The sequence below is a fragment of the Meles meles genome, chromosome 11 (assembly GCF_922984935.1).
Source record: "Meles meles chromosome 11, mMelMel3.1 paternal haplotype, whole genome shotgun sequence".
NCBI classification, from domain to species: domain Eukaryota; kingdom Metazoa; phylum Chordata; class Mammalia; order Carnivora; family Mustelidae; genus Meles; species Meles meles.
The window spans coordinates 38,734,246-38,750,069 of NC_060076.1; the positions used below are offsets into that span (position 1 = coordinate 38,734,246).

The 15,824-nt window shown below is 41.5% G+C and overlaps 1 protein-coding gene across 1 annotated transcript; it reads right to left on the reverse strand.

The window, feature by feature from the left end:
* Nucleotides 1-4,993: 4,993 nt before the first annotated feature.
* Nucleotides 4,994-15,393, reverse strand: DNAJA1 (DnaJ heat shock protein family (Hsp40) member A1). Its single transcript, XM_046023401.1, has 9 exons — nucleotides 15,238-15,393; nucleotides 13,984-14,125; nucleotides 13,665-13,842; nucleotides 11,324-11,428; nucleotides 10,425-10,652; nucleotides 8,418-8,532; nucleotides 7,427-7,542; nucleotides 7,034-7,134; nucleotides 4,994-6,227 (listed from the first exon to the last, which is right to left on the reverse strand). Exons 2-9 carry the CDS (start codon nucleotides 14,113-14,115, stop codon nucleotides 6,009-6,011), a joined length of 1,194 nt encoding a protein of 397 aa, XP_045879357.1. The 5' UTR covers nucleotides 14,116-14,125; nucleotides 15,238-15,393; the 3' UTR covers nucleotides 4,994-6,008.
* Nucleotides 15,394-15,824: the final 431 nt, after the last annotated feature.

Consider the following 15,824-nt stretch of genomic DNA (forward strand, 5'->3'; position numbering starts at 1 on the left):
GCTAAGCCCCACATCAGCAAATGCAGACTTAATACCTACCCAAATTGCAGTTTCAGCGTGTCCCAGGACTGAATTTTAACCAATCTGGAATAAGCTGATTCAGCATTTATATGGTAATCTGCCTGATAGGCCCCTTCTACAGGAAGGTGACCTTGCATGAAACAATCCACTCTGTTGGGAGATTTATTTTCCCCACCCCCTTCAAGTTTGTAAACGCCTTTCATTTTGTGCAGCTCTTCAGACCTCCTTTTTTATTAGGATGTTGCTGGATTCACTAACTGTTCAATAAAGTCAGTTTTGCAGTTGAATTTTTTAACAGTATTTCCTTTGTGCTTATGAAGAACAAGACTCTAGTCTGCACATGTTCACTTCTTATAGAAATTTTTTATCAAATGTCTGTTCCTGTACCTAGTACGGAGGATGGCTTAAGACCAGTTCCTGTCATAGAATAGGCAGGAAATGGGGGCGCCTGGGTGGCTCCAGTAGGTTGTCTGCCTTTGGCTCATGTCATGATCCCTGGGTCAGTGGGGAGCCTCTCCCTCTGCCTGCTGCTCCCCCTACTTGCACTTGCTCTATGGGAAGGAATGCAAGTTAAAGGTAGTACTTAAAATGGGATATGAGGAAATCTTGCTGTTTTTTGGATAATGGGAAGAAGGGCCTTAACCCTTCTGAGTGAGGAAAGTCTTCATGGAAGAGTTGACCATAAAAAGACCAGCTGGAGGGACGCCTGGGTGGCTCAGTTGGTTAAGCGGCTGCCTTCGGCTCAGGTCATGATCCCAGCGTCCTGGGATCGAGTCCCACATCGGGCTCCGTGCTCGGCGGGGAGCCTGCTTCTCTCTCCGTCTCTGCCTGCCACTCTGTCTGCCTGTGCTCACTCTTTGACAAATAAAAAAAAAAAACAAAAACCAGCTGGAGCCCATGGGTAAAAGGATTTGGCCAGTCCAAGTTAGCAGGAGCCTTTCCAGGACCAGTGTGCTCTAGCTCCAAGGCATATATACTGGACAAATGGTAGCATCTTGGGAGACCAGGTGGAGAGAGAAGCCTAGATTTGGAGCCTCTTTTTTTTTTTTTTAAAGATTTTATTTGACAGATCACAAGTAGGCAGAGAGGCAGGCAGAGGGAGAAGCAGGCTCTTCCCTGAGCAGAGAGCCTGATGTGGGCCTCCATCCCAGGACCCTGGGATCATGACCTGGGTCAAAGGCAGAGGCTTAACCCACTGAGCCACCCAGGTGCCTGATTTGGAGCCTCTTAAGTAGGTATTTTTTCTTAATAATGAATTGGTGTAACAAAAAGTTGAAAACCGTGAATTTCTGCCTTTCCCAGGTAACTGCTGTTTCCAATTTCCTTTTGCACAAACCTTAAGTGTGCATTTACTCTACACCTAACTATTCTTATATAAGGGGGAGCCCCAGGAACTGAGGCCAAGGGGAGAGAAGGACCACCCAGGCTTCTTGACTGCACCAGCCTGAACCAGTGTCCTGCTGCTTGAGGGCCTCAGACCCTCCAGGCACACAGTGATGTCTCTGTCCTTGTTCCAGGTCTGGGTGAAGTTGAGCAGTGCTGGAGCTGGCCTGCATCCTAGGCTAGGGTGCCTTTTAAAAGCTGTGGGCGCTGTGCATCTCCTGGAGCCAACAATCAGCGGCTGGAGGTCTCTGATGGCACCAACTGGGATTTTCACTTTATGAAGAGATCATGTTGTTATTGGCCTTTTACCAGTATAAGCAGGAGAGGAAGGGAGTTTGATACCACCAAGCAATGGCATACAGTAGTCCCTCCTTATCTGTGGTTTCAGTTACACGTAGTCAACCGTGGCCTGGAAGCAGATGATCTTTCCCTGACATAGCATCAAAGTTGACAGTAGCCTAACATCATGTTACAATGCTTTTCATCATTCACCTCCCTGCATCTCCTTTCATGGGCATTTTATCTCCCATCATCAGAAGGGTAAGTTCAATGTAGTAAGATAGTTTGAGACCACATTCACGGAACTTTCATTATAGCATGTTGTTCTAAATGCTTGATTATTGCTGTCCATCTCTTACTGTGCCAAATTTATGAACTAAATAGGAGCACAGGTAGGTAGATATGTATAGGTAAAAACATATCTAGGGCTCAGGACTATTTTTGCTTTCAGGCATCCACAGGAGGCTGGGGGGTGACTTGGAATGTATTCCCTGCAAATAGTGGGAGAGGAGGGATGGACAACTGAGCTCTTCTGAAAGAGCCAAGTTGTGTCAGGTCCCTAGGGAGGTCCTCTGCCGCCACTACAGATCTGCTATTGCCCTCCAGCATTTAAAAACTTAAGTACATGGCAGTAAAGTGACCTCTGTAAGGGTAAGGGCATCTGTCCTATCCCCCATTCAATTGCTGAATAAGTGACTGGAAACACTGAAGATCTGAGGGTATTTCAAGGTAACCTTTTTTTTTTCTTTTTAAAGCTCAGATCCTATTCGGTTTCTTCACCAGTTATTTTTTAGCTTGACTAGAACTAAGAGCATTTACTGAGCCCTTCCTTCCGATGTAAGCAGCCTCATTTAATTCTCAGAACTACTCTATGAGGTACAGCCTATTATGGTTCCCATAATACAAAGAAACACACTTGCACACTGAAGTTATTCCAGAGATTCCTATACCTTGCACATAGAGGACCCACTGAAAACTAGGTCTAATTCCAAAGCTCAATTTCTTTATTTGAATCCAGCTGCTATCGGCTTCTCTTCAGGTTTGGGAAAAGGTACCTAAACTGACCACAAGCAGTGAGAGGAGTAAAAGAGCATGAATTATAAGAACGGGGATTCCAATTTTTGCTGTTCTGTTTCACTTTTCCCAGAGCAGAGGTTCCAAGTGCCATGAAAAACTAATTCTCAGGTTCTGTCCCTGACCTATGGAATCAGATGTGGCAGCAGGGCTCAGCAACTGCTCAAACCTGAGAACCAGACTAGCGGGGAATTTCTCCACCTACAAAGTAGATGTTTCGGATTCTCATTCTCACAGATTGCAGAGATAACGCAATTAAGTGATAAATGTCCAGGACTTCAAAAACCCTTAAAAGAACATCTTTATAGTGCTGTAGCTTGCCAGCAGATTTATCCACTGGATATATAGATCCTATACATCTCCTTTCCCCCACATTATTTCAAAAAGGAAACTGTGATAAAGAGTCCATCTAAGCTGGGGAGCTCCCTTGGTCTAAGTCTCAAACTTTTAATAGCAGTAATAAGGGCTGCCATTATTTGCCCTTCCCCAGCAATTCTCTTAGCAGTGCCATTACTACCCTAGGTAGTTAACATCACTATGCCCCCCTTGCTGGAAGTGTTGAACCCTGGCTGTTCAAGACCACCCTGATGCTTAAGCTATACCCAGCTCCATTACATCAAAATCCCTGGAGGTGGGGTGGGGGGACACAGACATTTTAAAGCTTCCCAGGCAACTTTAAATGGAACCAAGGCTGAGAAACAGTACCACATGTAGAAAAGATAGGACGCTAACTTCACACACAGGAAGATCTCCCACCATGGTCCAAAAGCATCCTCATGGGACATTCTTCTTCCCTCTAAGTATGAATGGATGCGGGAAGTATCAGAGAAAGCATTAGTGCTGGGGGCAGGAAATGCACTTGTGTTGAAGCACAGGTGTTCCTGTGGCAGACCTGGTCAGAGTGCTAAGAGATGACCTTGGTCAGAATTCTGAGAGGCAGTTTTTAGACTACAAACTCATTGTTTCTGCCTCTCCAGATTATTATTTCCTTCTAGTGATTTTTCTTCCAGATTTTTGTTTTATCTTAAAATGTATTTTTTTTTTAAAGATTTTATTTATTTGACAGGCAGAGATCACAAGTAGTAAGCAGAGGCAGGCAGGCAGGCAGAGAGAGGGGGAAGCAGGCTCTCCGCTGAGCAGAGAGCCTGATGTGGGGCTTGATTCCAGGACCCTGAGACCATGACCTGAGCAGAAGGCAGAGGCCCAACCCTGAGCCACCCAGGTGCTCCTTAAAATGTACTTTTTAAACCGTATAACCCAGTAGCATTAAGTAACATTCACAACCTTGTATAACCATCACTGTGTATCTGAAACCTTCCCATCACAAACAAGCCCTAACTCTCCATTCCTCTTCCCCCTAGCCCCTATAATTGGTCCCTATGAATGTGCCTAATTTAAGTATACATACATTTGTATGCACACGATAATTTGTCCTTCTGTGTCTGTCACCTATACACACACCATCACATTTGGTTTGTCCCTTAGTTGGATATGGCTTTGTTTCGTTTCCCCTTTGTCTACTGTGAATGCTGCAATTAACACTGGCAGTAAGAATCTTCCTTTGCCAAGGAGGGAACCACACTAGTCCTACAGTCCTTGTTTGGTTTTTTGAGGAAGTACCCCAACTTTCCCATAATAGACACACCATTTTACACTCTCCCCAGTACGGTAGAGTTCCAATTTCTCCATATTTTTACCTGTTTTCATTTTGGATTAGTAGGTGTGAAGTAGTATCTCACTATGGTTTTGATTTACACTCCCCTCATGACTGAGAGGGGAAACATGAGCTCATGTGTTATTTTTAAAAATTAAATGTATTGCCAACATAGGTTCTCTTTAGAAATTCAAGATTTGTCACAGCCATTATTTTGTATACTTTTTTTAAGGAACTACACTTATATGCTACGTTTTAGTTTCTCCTACAAGGAAACAAGTCCTGGGCCACTTCTCGGTTAGAAATGTTTAAGCTTTCTGATTATGGGAGATGCAGCAGAACCAGAACAAATAAGCAAACACTCTTGACATTCTCACTGCAGTGTTTGCTAAGTTTTTAAAACCGCTTTTGGCTCATTACTCACCCCTCACCCACATACTCCTGTTTAACATTTAACTGTAGTTAAGTAACATTTTGTATTACCCATTTAACTAGTTAAATGAGAAATCTCCTATCTTACTTAGTGAAAAGACAATGCTTTCAATCTAGGGGAAAAAAAAGCCTGTAGTGACACATTGGAAATGCTTTGTAATCAGTATATTAAGGAGACATTCATACATTCCAATTGCTTAATTCTGATAACCAGATTTAAGCTTGTGAACATGACTTTTAAACATACAATTAAAGCTATTCATCATAATTTGCTATACTACCAACATTAAATTACAGTTACTTCGGAGCGTTAAGTTATTTAAAGTAAGCCTGTAACATACTTAAAAAAAACACACACAAAAAACCTTCCTATCTCATACATGCAAACTTCTCCACGTAAATGTCTCTTCACTCTAAGTTACCCTGCTCCCGAAGCCACTACTCTGAAAGTTATCATGGTCCAAAGAGAAGGAAAAAAAAGTATAACCAGGACTGATATATATATATATATATATGTAAGTATATATATATTTAAAAAAAGGGACAAAAAAAGATGGCACAGAAGGGAATGCAATTCTACAAGTGCAAGCCCTCAAGCAGCAGCATATGATAAACCCCTTCTTCAAAGAGGTATCCTTTCTGTCACTGATACCACAGGCCAAATTACATAGCATGCCATCTTCAATAACACTTGAGGCAATAAATGCAGAGGCATCACAATGAATCCCACTTAACATAACTATAGACCAACACTTCTCTACAAATTCTTTGTCTGACTGCCAATTAAATACAAGTTTTAACTTCATAGCTTAACAATTAAGGGTCATACACTGAAGTCAATACATACACCTAGCATTTCATTCTGAGCTGTTTCATATACATAGAACTGAAATTAATTACAAGGTATGGCCTAACAAATGCTAGGGGAGATTTTTTTTTTAAGCAGTTTTTACAAATATTAAACTTATCTTCCACACTGAAGTCATCATACATACAGGGCAAAGTCAGAGCTTTTATATTTGAGTTTATTCTTCATTTAACTTTTAAAACACTACTATAGTTGAATATTAAAACAAAAACAATAGCAAGTAGTGAGCTATGATTATAGTCCTTCACTCATTCACTACTGCACATAAAATGCCAGCAGTGTTATTCACTGGCCCCATTAAGAGGTCTGACACTGAACACCACCCCTGGGATGATGTTCATCATCCTCATATGCTTCCCCATTGTAATGGCGCCGTCTTTCCTGATTTGGATCAAAGTCCACCAGTTCTACCTGGTCCATTTCATCAGTCTCTTCTACTTCCTTCCTCTCAGGTAGGAGTTTTTCCAGCAAAGAGAGTTTATCAGGAGACAGAAAGCCATTCTCAGGAAAGTTTACCTATAAGAAGAAATCTCTACTGTAAGTTCAGTTTGCTATATTTCATTTGTTCCTTATATCTATTACCACTGACCCATTTTTTCCCCAGAAAAACGTGTGATGACACACATGATGATCTTTTGGCCAATCTGCCAGTCCCAAGTTAGAACATATGTTCTAAAAGGCACAGCATCTATCTAGCTAGTACGCTGAACTAGAACTTAAGGCATTAAAAAAAATATTATCCTAGTAAAATTGTGTTGTGATGATCACTGTTCTACTCAACACATAGGAGAACCCATCCTGAAATACATACTAACTCCTTTTAATAGGTTTTTAAAAGCTATTTTTTTTCACAAGAAGGCAGTTCTTTCTTTGCCCCCCCCAAATTTTTTTTTTTTTCCAATTCTCCATTTCTATAAAACGTGATTTAAAAAATAGTATTTTTAACTCTATGGTCACCAGAATTTCAGTTATCAAAACTGCCCACTTCACTTGGCATCTCTAAAAAATGTTTTTAATAAAAGCTGTACTTATGGGTAAGAGCCAGACAATTTAAGACTGAAAAAAATGACTGAGAGTTGCTTTATAAACCATCCTATTAGCAAACCAAGCCTTGTAGTATTTTGCCAAAAAGCCACAGTAGTTATTTTGAGTGCTTCTGCTGAACTTTAAAATCCCAATTATAGCCCTGTATTAGCTTAATTTATTTCTTCCTGGACAAGAAAGAGTATCAATTTGATGTACCTTACTATTTGAAAATGTAACTGTTATTTTTAAAATAAGCTAATCATTCTTCGGTATTCCTACAATATTTTATAGCTTACCTTAAATTCGATGATGAGGCGACCCTTCTCATATGGTCTACGATAAATTGGCATGCCTTCATTTAGCACACACTTGATATCTCCATGCTTGACAATTTGACCTAAAAACACAGAAGCCAAGTTTTTCCTTAAATAGTCACATTTTTATGAGTAGGGGAAAAAAAGAACAGAGGAATGTGCTAGCTCACTGACAGGAATAAATTTATGTGAAGCCATCAATCCCATTACCTTTTTAGGAGCTTCTAAAAAGACCCAATACCTTATACAATTTCAGCTCAGCTTATAAATTATGTAACTGACCAAGTAAAATACCAGTTTTCTCAGTGCCCATACCAGCTAGGAGCAGATCATGACAATACTAGAGGAAAGACAAGCTCATCTAAAGTATTATACCTGGATGAGAGGTGATGACAATGGTTCGGTTGTCAAGAGTAGATATTGGCTTCTGAAAACCGCACAGTGCTTCAACCAGCTGTATGTCCATACACATGAAAAGGTCTTCTCCTCGCCTATATCAATGTCGATATGACATATACTTAATGAATCTTTCAAATCACCGATTATTAGACATACCATAGTAGGCAGTTATGTTCTCTTTTTTTTTTTTAAAGATTTTATTTATTTATTTGACAGAGATCACAAGTAGGAAGAGAGGCAGGCAGAGAGAGAGAGGGAAGCAGGCTCCCCGCTGAGCAGAGAGCCCGATGTGGGGCTCGATCCCAGGACCCTGGGATCATGACCTGAGCCGAAGGCAGAGGCTTTAACCCACTGAGCCACCCAGGTGCCCCGGCAGTTATGTTCTCTTAACAGCAAGGGTGTATGGGTATCTTTTACAAAGATGTCCTTTCTTTCCCCATTCTCAAAACAGCTGAGATCTAGAAACAGCAAATATATATGGATCCTGCCAGCTGTTTCCTGGACAAGACTTTAGAATCTTTTACATTCTAGGCAGCCTCTACTACTTAGCATCCCTGAACTGTTACACCATCCCACTCCCTCCTTGTGCTTAGACTTTCTTTTCTATTCCGTATTAGTAAAATATCTTACCCAGAGTACTCTACAAAAAAAACTCATGTAGAGTCACCTCGAATGACAGCATTTTCCATTGAGACATTTGTGGTAATGCTCTTTTTTCATCAAATTAAAACCAGTTCCTTCAGGTGTCATTCCCAACACATTCATTGGAACCCTACTCTAATCCAATGCTTTAAATTAGCAACAGATGGATATTTAACATGTTGCTAATCATTCTTGTGCTTCACTCCAAGTTCATCATAAACAGTATTATTTCACAGTATTTCCAAGAAATGTCTTTAAGGTAATGAAAAGCCCATTTAAAAAAATATGCAAGATGTCAATTTGAGTAGTTCATAAAAGTTCTTACCGAGTAAAAACAGCATGGTCCTTCTGATCTAAAACAATGATAATATCTCCTGGTTCCAGTCCTGGTTCTTGGTCTCCTTCACCATGGAATGTTATCTTCTGGCCATCTTTCATGCCTAAAAACAAAAGATTTCATTATCCTCTTGTTTAATATCCAACTAATGCCAGAATCTCAATCTGTTAAAAAGAACACGGATACATGTTTGTGAATCTGTTGGGGGGGGGGGGGGAGTGTCTTTGTAGATGTAGGTTTGCCTAAATGACTGAGAATGCCCACATGATTAGGTCAGTCCCATTTCTTACGAAATGAATGCAGTAGAGAACACAAACTCTACAGACAGATAAGCCCCCAAATTTCAGAGCTATTACTTACTACTAGCTGGATTACCTTGGGGAAGCAAGTTGCATAACCTTCCAAAATAAACACTAACTTTCTCAGAGACCTACCTCACCAGGGCCTTAAATAAAAGGCCCATACTGCCACCAAATCAGCAGACTGGCAAACATTATATTTCAATTTCATTACTCATGTACCTCTATCTCCTGAAATAATGATCACCAAGGTGACCCACACAAGAACTGTTTCACTCATTATAGAAAACATTAAACATATATGGAACCACTACTAAAATGAATCCCTATACAGTCACCAAACTATATCCAGCAGCTATCAACGCATGACTACCATTTTCATGTATTACACCTCCACCCATGGTCCCCCCCAAAATCCTGATATAATACTTCAGAGTATGTAAGTACTTCTAAGAAACTAAGAACGCAGACCACAATACCAATATTCGACACTGACAAAACTAAACAGTCTTTCATCATTCATGAAGCCAAGTAACTGTCTTTTTGAAGCAATTAAACAACTAGCTTTTGCTACTTGTTCCATTACTTTAAAGACCGTAGGTAAATACAGCAAAAATGGCTTCACTCACCACTAATGCCCTCAAAATACATACTGCTCATAGCAAAAGGGGAGGTCTTACCAGGGCAGGAGAAAAAAAATCCTACTAAACATGGACCAATTAAAGAGGAAAAAATGGGAGAGTTGGTATCCTGATTCATATGGAAGACTACTACTGCAGGAGCTTAAGTTAATGTAAATGTATATAATAACATATAATGTTCATATTATCAATAGTTCCACCAATATGCAATATGTAATACTAGTTTCATTTTAAATTAATGAAGTCTGAAGGGCATTACTACATATTCATAATCTAAGTTCTTACATATCAACTAATGAAACATGCTCATTAGTTTAGAAAAATTAAGGAAATCTTTATGAGTCCTCCAGAATTCTTCACCTAACCCCACCCTCCATCCTTCAAAGCAAGCATATTCCATGGTGCCTGACTGGCTCAGTCAGTGGAGCATGTGACTCCATTTCAGCGTTCTAACTGCAGGCTCAATGTTGGGGGAGAGACTGATTACTGACTGATTTACAGATTTTATTTATTTGACAGAGACACAGAGAGAGAGAGAGAGAACACAAGCAGTGGGAAAAGGAGAAGCAGGCTTCCCGATGAGCAGGGGGCCCGATCCCAGGACCCTCGGATCATGACCTGAGCTGAAGGCAGACACTTAACTGACTGAGCCACCCCGGTGCCCCCTGGGTGGAGATTATTTTAAAAATCTTTTAAAAAAGGTAGGCATATCCCTTAAATTTAGCAGTTCCCAAGAAAATTACCACTGTGTGAAGTTAACTGCAAGAAAAAAGTGGAAGAACTAATGATTTCATAGAAAAGAGTTAAGTGTGAACACTATTCAATCACTTGCTGATGTCAGTGTTATATTAAGTGAGGAGATCCTTTAAGTATTCACTACAATTATAGAAAAGCTCGGCATAAAAAAAGCATTTATAATGTAGCTAAGACTTATCCTTGGGTGCTACCATACATAAAACCTATTAAAGATAGTTTTTAACAATTACAATATGTAGTATTAATAAACTTGTTACAGCACTCAAGAACTCACAATAAGAAAGTGGCTCAGAACTCACCTTTGTCAATATGAACTTCTAGAATCTTCTTCTCTCGAACTATCTTCCTTCCATTGCAGCTTTTACATCTATCTTTAGGACTGATCCGTTCCCCATGGCCCTGGCACTCCATGCACACAGACTGAATTTGCTGAACCATGCCAGGTCCTATCTGATGAATTCTTATTTGCATTCCAGTACCTCGACAATTGGGACAACACTCAACTGCTCCTTTCTTACCACCTCGGCCTACATAGTTTAAAAAGAAATGTTTGAATTAGTATTAGATACAATAAGAAAGGTTTTAAATGAGTTTTTACATAGATCTGATAGAATTCTGCCCTGAAAGTCTACAATTCAGGTTTTTACATTTGATAAAATACAGCCACCATCAGCTTCAATTATCTACTGACATTTTGAATGCTGTCTTAAAGTGCCAACTCAGAATCTTGTTTTGAGCATGTGCTCTCAAAGCACTATTCTTAAGACTATTTTATCTGTGAGATGGGACCATTTTAAAGCATTCACTCTTTAGGAAAGAACATTTCCAACAAATAACTTATAAAAAAGATCAGAGGTTCTTAGCAAAGAATTTGTCTGAACAGCTAAGTGTCCAAAAAAGAGGACACTATCAAAATCATATTATAGACTCTGAAACCATATGAATTTGAGTCTAAGTTTAGAGAGAACAGCAACTGTTCACTGCTGAACAATATTGAGGAAAAGACACCAAATTTGATTGATCCCAACTGTATTTAACACACACACACGGTGGTCTTTTGCCAGTATTTCTCAAGGTGGTAGGTTCATATTTTCTTCATACTTGTACCCTGCAAGATTTAGGTAGTGTATTGTCAGTTTTATATATCCAGAAGTTTCAGTTTCATTTTCAGTTATTTTTAGAGGCGTTAAGACCGTACCTTCACATTTATCGCAAATCACATTCTTCTGCAGTGCTAGTTTTCTTGTTGCACCATTGTATAAATCTTCTAAGGTTACTGAGAGCTGATGCACAACATTTTTACCTAAAACAAAAACAGTACTCGTTAAAAGTCTGAGATGCTATTCTCTTTGTGTTCATTGCACTTCAAAGATTAAGATGAAATTGACGTTAACAAGATACATCTGTTGAGCACCTACTACATACATAAAAGGTCACATTATCACTTGTGATCTCAAAATGAGATGTAGTTTCAGATGAGGAAAATTGGGTGAAAGTAATTGCCTATGGACATATTTGTGGCCATCTTACAAACTACAGCAATCAAAAATGTCAACTACAAAATCATTTGGGAAACCAGTTATTAAATAGCAGGTTTCCCAATAAATTAATTCAAACTGCATCTCTGTCGTAATATATTCTTTGAATCTCACTTAGTATAGTAATGATATGACCAATTATTTCATTCAAAAATTCAACACAGTAAGTCCAACTAAGCAAGATTGGCCAGGGAAGCAGATATACCTATCCAGTCTCCGCAGAAGACCATTAGTTCTCACTTCTTTCTGACACAGGAGTAGCACACTTACTTTTGGGACAACAGTACTTAAAAACTGTATTTTTCACACAGTGCTAATACACCTTCCTGCAGTCACAAATATTTTATATCCCCGATACCTAATACAGAAGCTGCTAATCACATGTGGCCATTTAGCACCTTAGTAAGACCACAGATAAAAGAATTTTTGTTTCAAATTAATCCAAATTTAAATGCAGCCAGGGGATACAAAGGAGTGATCTATCTCATCTTAAAATGTGAAGTGGAAGGTGGAGATTGCGTAAGGACACAAAGGCTACACAAACGAAATCACCTGCCAATGGTTATAAAGTTCCTAGTTAGTGATTCTCCCAGTGACTTTTACCCACCACAGACCAGTACTGCCTTAAGTCTACGCTTTTCTCGTATCTGCTTCTCTAATGAATACTTTTAGGTCCCCGAAGTGTGTGAAGCACCATTAACTATATCCTTTTGTTCCTAGCTCCACCTTTGGTTCTGTATCAGATATAGTCCATGCAGTTGGTTCTGGCATGCTAAAAACTGCCCCTTTTACTTTAGCTTTATAGATCTGAGAACACAAGGAAGGAAAACAAAAACTCCTTTAGTGTGGTTACATATCCTTCAGTATCACACCAAAAAACAACTTTCATTAATCTAAGTCAAAGTCTGCCAGCCAATTCCTTAAAATTCTTTTTTTCTAAATAAAAACCACTTTTTCTGTGGGACAAATCATCCTCAACAATTAACTATGATTGCAAATTGTTCTGAAGTAAATTCTTCAACCACATTTCTGTTAAAGGTTAAGCGCATGTATTTTAGTAAGAAGCTGAAACAAGATTAAACAGGCCATAAACTATTTGGAGTTAAGAAACCTGTGTTCCATTCCTGACTCCACCTTCCAATATATGACCTTGAAAAAAATGTTAATTTCTAACTTTAACTCACTTTTTTTTTTTTTTTTTTTTAAAGATTTTATTTTTTTATTTGACAGATCACAAGTAGGTAGAGAGGCAGGCAGAGAGAGAGAGAAGGGAGGAAACAGGCTCCCCGCTGAGCAGAGAGCCCGATGCGGGGCTCGATCCCAGGACCCTGGGATCATGACCTGAGCCGAAGGCAGAGGCCTTAACCATAAGGCCATGTACCTCCAACTGCATGTGGGGGTGGGGTCAAAAAAGCTCTCTAGAAAGTGTTTTGTCCTTTACTCTATTCCTTTAATTAATGCTTGATAAAGGTATCAGAGGGCTTTACAAACATTTTAAGTAATCGCTATACCCAACATGGGGCTGGAACTCATGACCCCAAGATCAAGAGCTGCATGCTCTAATGATCAAGCCACTCAGGTGGCCTATAAGCTTTTACTTGTTAGAACTTGATTGGCCTATTTTTGGCTACATCAATCCCAGTTTAAAAAACATCATAAATCAAAGTGGCAGTTTATGTCAGTTTGCAACATTATACCAACATGTAAACAAGCATTTCAAATAGATACTTTCTGAAGAATCTGCTTTCACTAATGGCTACTTTTAATTTGCTCCATGTAGACTAGGTTATTTATTTTTTTTTTTAGGATTTTATTTATTCATTTGATAAAGATCACAAGTAGGCAGAGCAGCAGGCAGAGAGGGAGGGGGAAGCAGGCTCCCTGCTGAGCAGAGAGTCTGATTTGGGACTCAAAGCCAGGACCCCGAGATCATGACCTGAGCTGAAGGCAGAGGCTTAACCCACTGAGCTACCCAGGCACCCTAGACTAGGTTATTCTTACCTCTCCTTTCTCTCTGCATTCTTCCTCCTCCTCCAAAAAACATATCAAAGATGTCCATGGGGGAGCCAAAACCACCACCAGCTCCACCTTCTTTAATTGCCTGTTCACCTCCTTTGTCATATAATTCCCTTTTCTTTGCATCAGAGAGTACTTCATAAGCTTGAGAAATCTGTTTAAACTGTTTGAGAAAAAAAATTTCACTTAAAGTGTTGCAAAGCAGTCACTGTATTACACATACTCATTGTCAGGTTGTAATAAGTACTATACACCTGGCAAATAATCACACGGCTACATTTAAGAGTCTGAGTACATCACTTGCCTTCTCTCCTTCATTTGGATTCTTATCAGGGTGGTACTTCAAGGCCAGTTTCCTGTAGGCCTTTTTCAGTTCTTCTTGGGTGGCATTGGGTTTGACCCCCAAAACATCATAGTAAGTGGTTTCTTTCACCATTTTCTACAGCCTGAAATAAAATGCAGTTTTAACTGACTTTCAACTGGAAATCTTAATTAGTAAAAATCAGAGTTAAGGCAGAGAAATCTGCTTCTTCCCCAAATTTGATTTAAAAAGCCTGCCTTCCCTAAACTTCAGAGAAGGTAACCATTCTTTGGTAATTCAGCCATAAATTCTAACCAACTAAGTATTAGCTAATAATTATCGGGATAATTCAAAGGCCTTCTACCGCAGCTGGTTCCCCCTCTCCCACAGTTAAGCTCCATACTGATGCCACTATTATCTGGATTCTTCCTGTTTCTCTTTCCAGTACTGACAGCAGTAATCAAAAAGGGCACCAACAGGTTCAGCCTATTGGTTATTACATTATCATTGTCTTTGGTAAATCTGATAAGCACACACTCCCTAGATTAAAAAAAAAAAAAATGTGGGCACGGGGGAGGAGTTAAGGGAGTGGTTTACGAAACTGATCAAAGGCACAAGAAAGCAACCTCCCCTCCCCCCTCCTAAGGATGTTTCTCAATCACAGAACTTACAGCATCTCCACTTTGACCACCGAACCCCTCTCGCCCCCACAAACCAGCGTAGTTTATATTCCGTTAGGTTTTCCCTGCACTAAGGGCAGATCTTAAAGGTTTTCTTCTTTCCACCTTGACCGAAGGGGTGGGAGAACCCCAGCCAGCCTTCAACAAAGAGAAGGAGGAGAGACCAAAGAAGCGGTCGCAGCCTCCGCCCCGCCCCCCCCTCCCGCAGCCCCCTCGCCCCTCTCGCGCGTGCGCGCATGGTCGCCCACCCCCAGCAAGCTGGGGCGGAGGGGACGCGGGGGCGCGCACGGGGGGGACGGCGGGTGGAAAGCCGAAGGCGGCAAGTCCTTGGGGACCTCAGGCTAAACAGAGAGTGGAGAATGCTTCAGTAACGTCTCGGGCCCACTCACCGCGTGCCGGAGATGGGTTGCCGCGGCACCACACCAGCCCTCCCAAAATGAGAATCGTGAATACAGGAACCGACAACCCTCCCGCCCACGCGGAGCCAACCGCCTCCCACCGCCGTCCCATCCGGCTTCCCCGTGCCAACAATGGCGCCGGCCTTGGGACGAGGGGAAGCGCGAAGGCTGAAACTCACCGGTGAGAGGGCCGAGGCCGATGTGGGGGAGCGGGAAGGAGCGCGTTGCTGGGCGCAGCTGGGGTAGCCGCCGCTCCTCCGCGTCTCACCGAGCGTTCTGGAAAGTTCCTCCCGGCGCGCCGCAGCCGTCGTCTTTTGTAGCCGAGTCCCGACGCGTCACTCGACGGAAGTCCCGCCCCTTTCGCCGCTGCCACCGCCCCGCGGTTACCTAGGCAACAGCGCGGGGGCAATAGGCCTGGGAGGAGCTGTGCCGAAGGGCCTTATGGGGTTGGGTGCAAGCTTGGGTTCCTGGAGCTCGTGGAACTTTCTGGAGTTCCTTTCTCCACCCGGTGGGCCACAGAGTGCGGAAGTCTCGGCCGGGAGCGGGGGTAGCTAATAAGCGGTACCATACCGGCCCAACTCCGGATTCCCGAGCCCGCGGGGCCGCAACGGCCTGCGAAGCCGAGAAGGGCTTGGGAACAGAGCGCTATGCAGGAGCTGAGTTCAGGACATGAATCTCTCAGAACAAAACCCTGCCCTACCTCCTCCCTGCGGGCTCCTTTTTTGCCGCCTTGGGCATCTGTAATTGGCTGAGCTCCTCAGTCCTG

Coding starts and splice junctions, on each gene's coding strand:
- DNAJA1 (XM_046023401.1), bottom strand. CDS start 14,115: ATGGTGAAAGAAACCACTTACTATGATGTTTTGGGGGTCAAACCCAAT. Junction 13,843..13,983: donor ATCCAAATGAAGGAGAGAAG/GCAAGTGATGTA, acceptor TTTCTCAAACAG/TTTAAACAGATTTCTCAAGC. Junction 11,429..13,664: donor AATGCAGAGAGAAAGGAGAG/GTAAGAATAACC, acceptor TTTTTGTTTTAG/GTAAAAATGTTGTGCATCAG.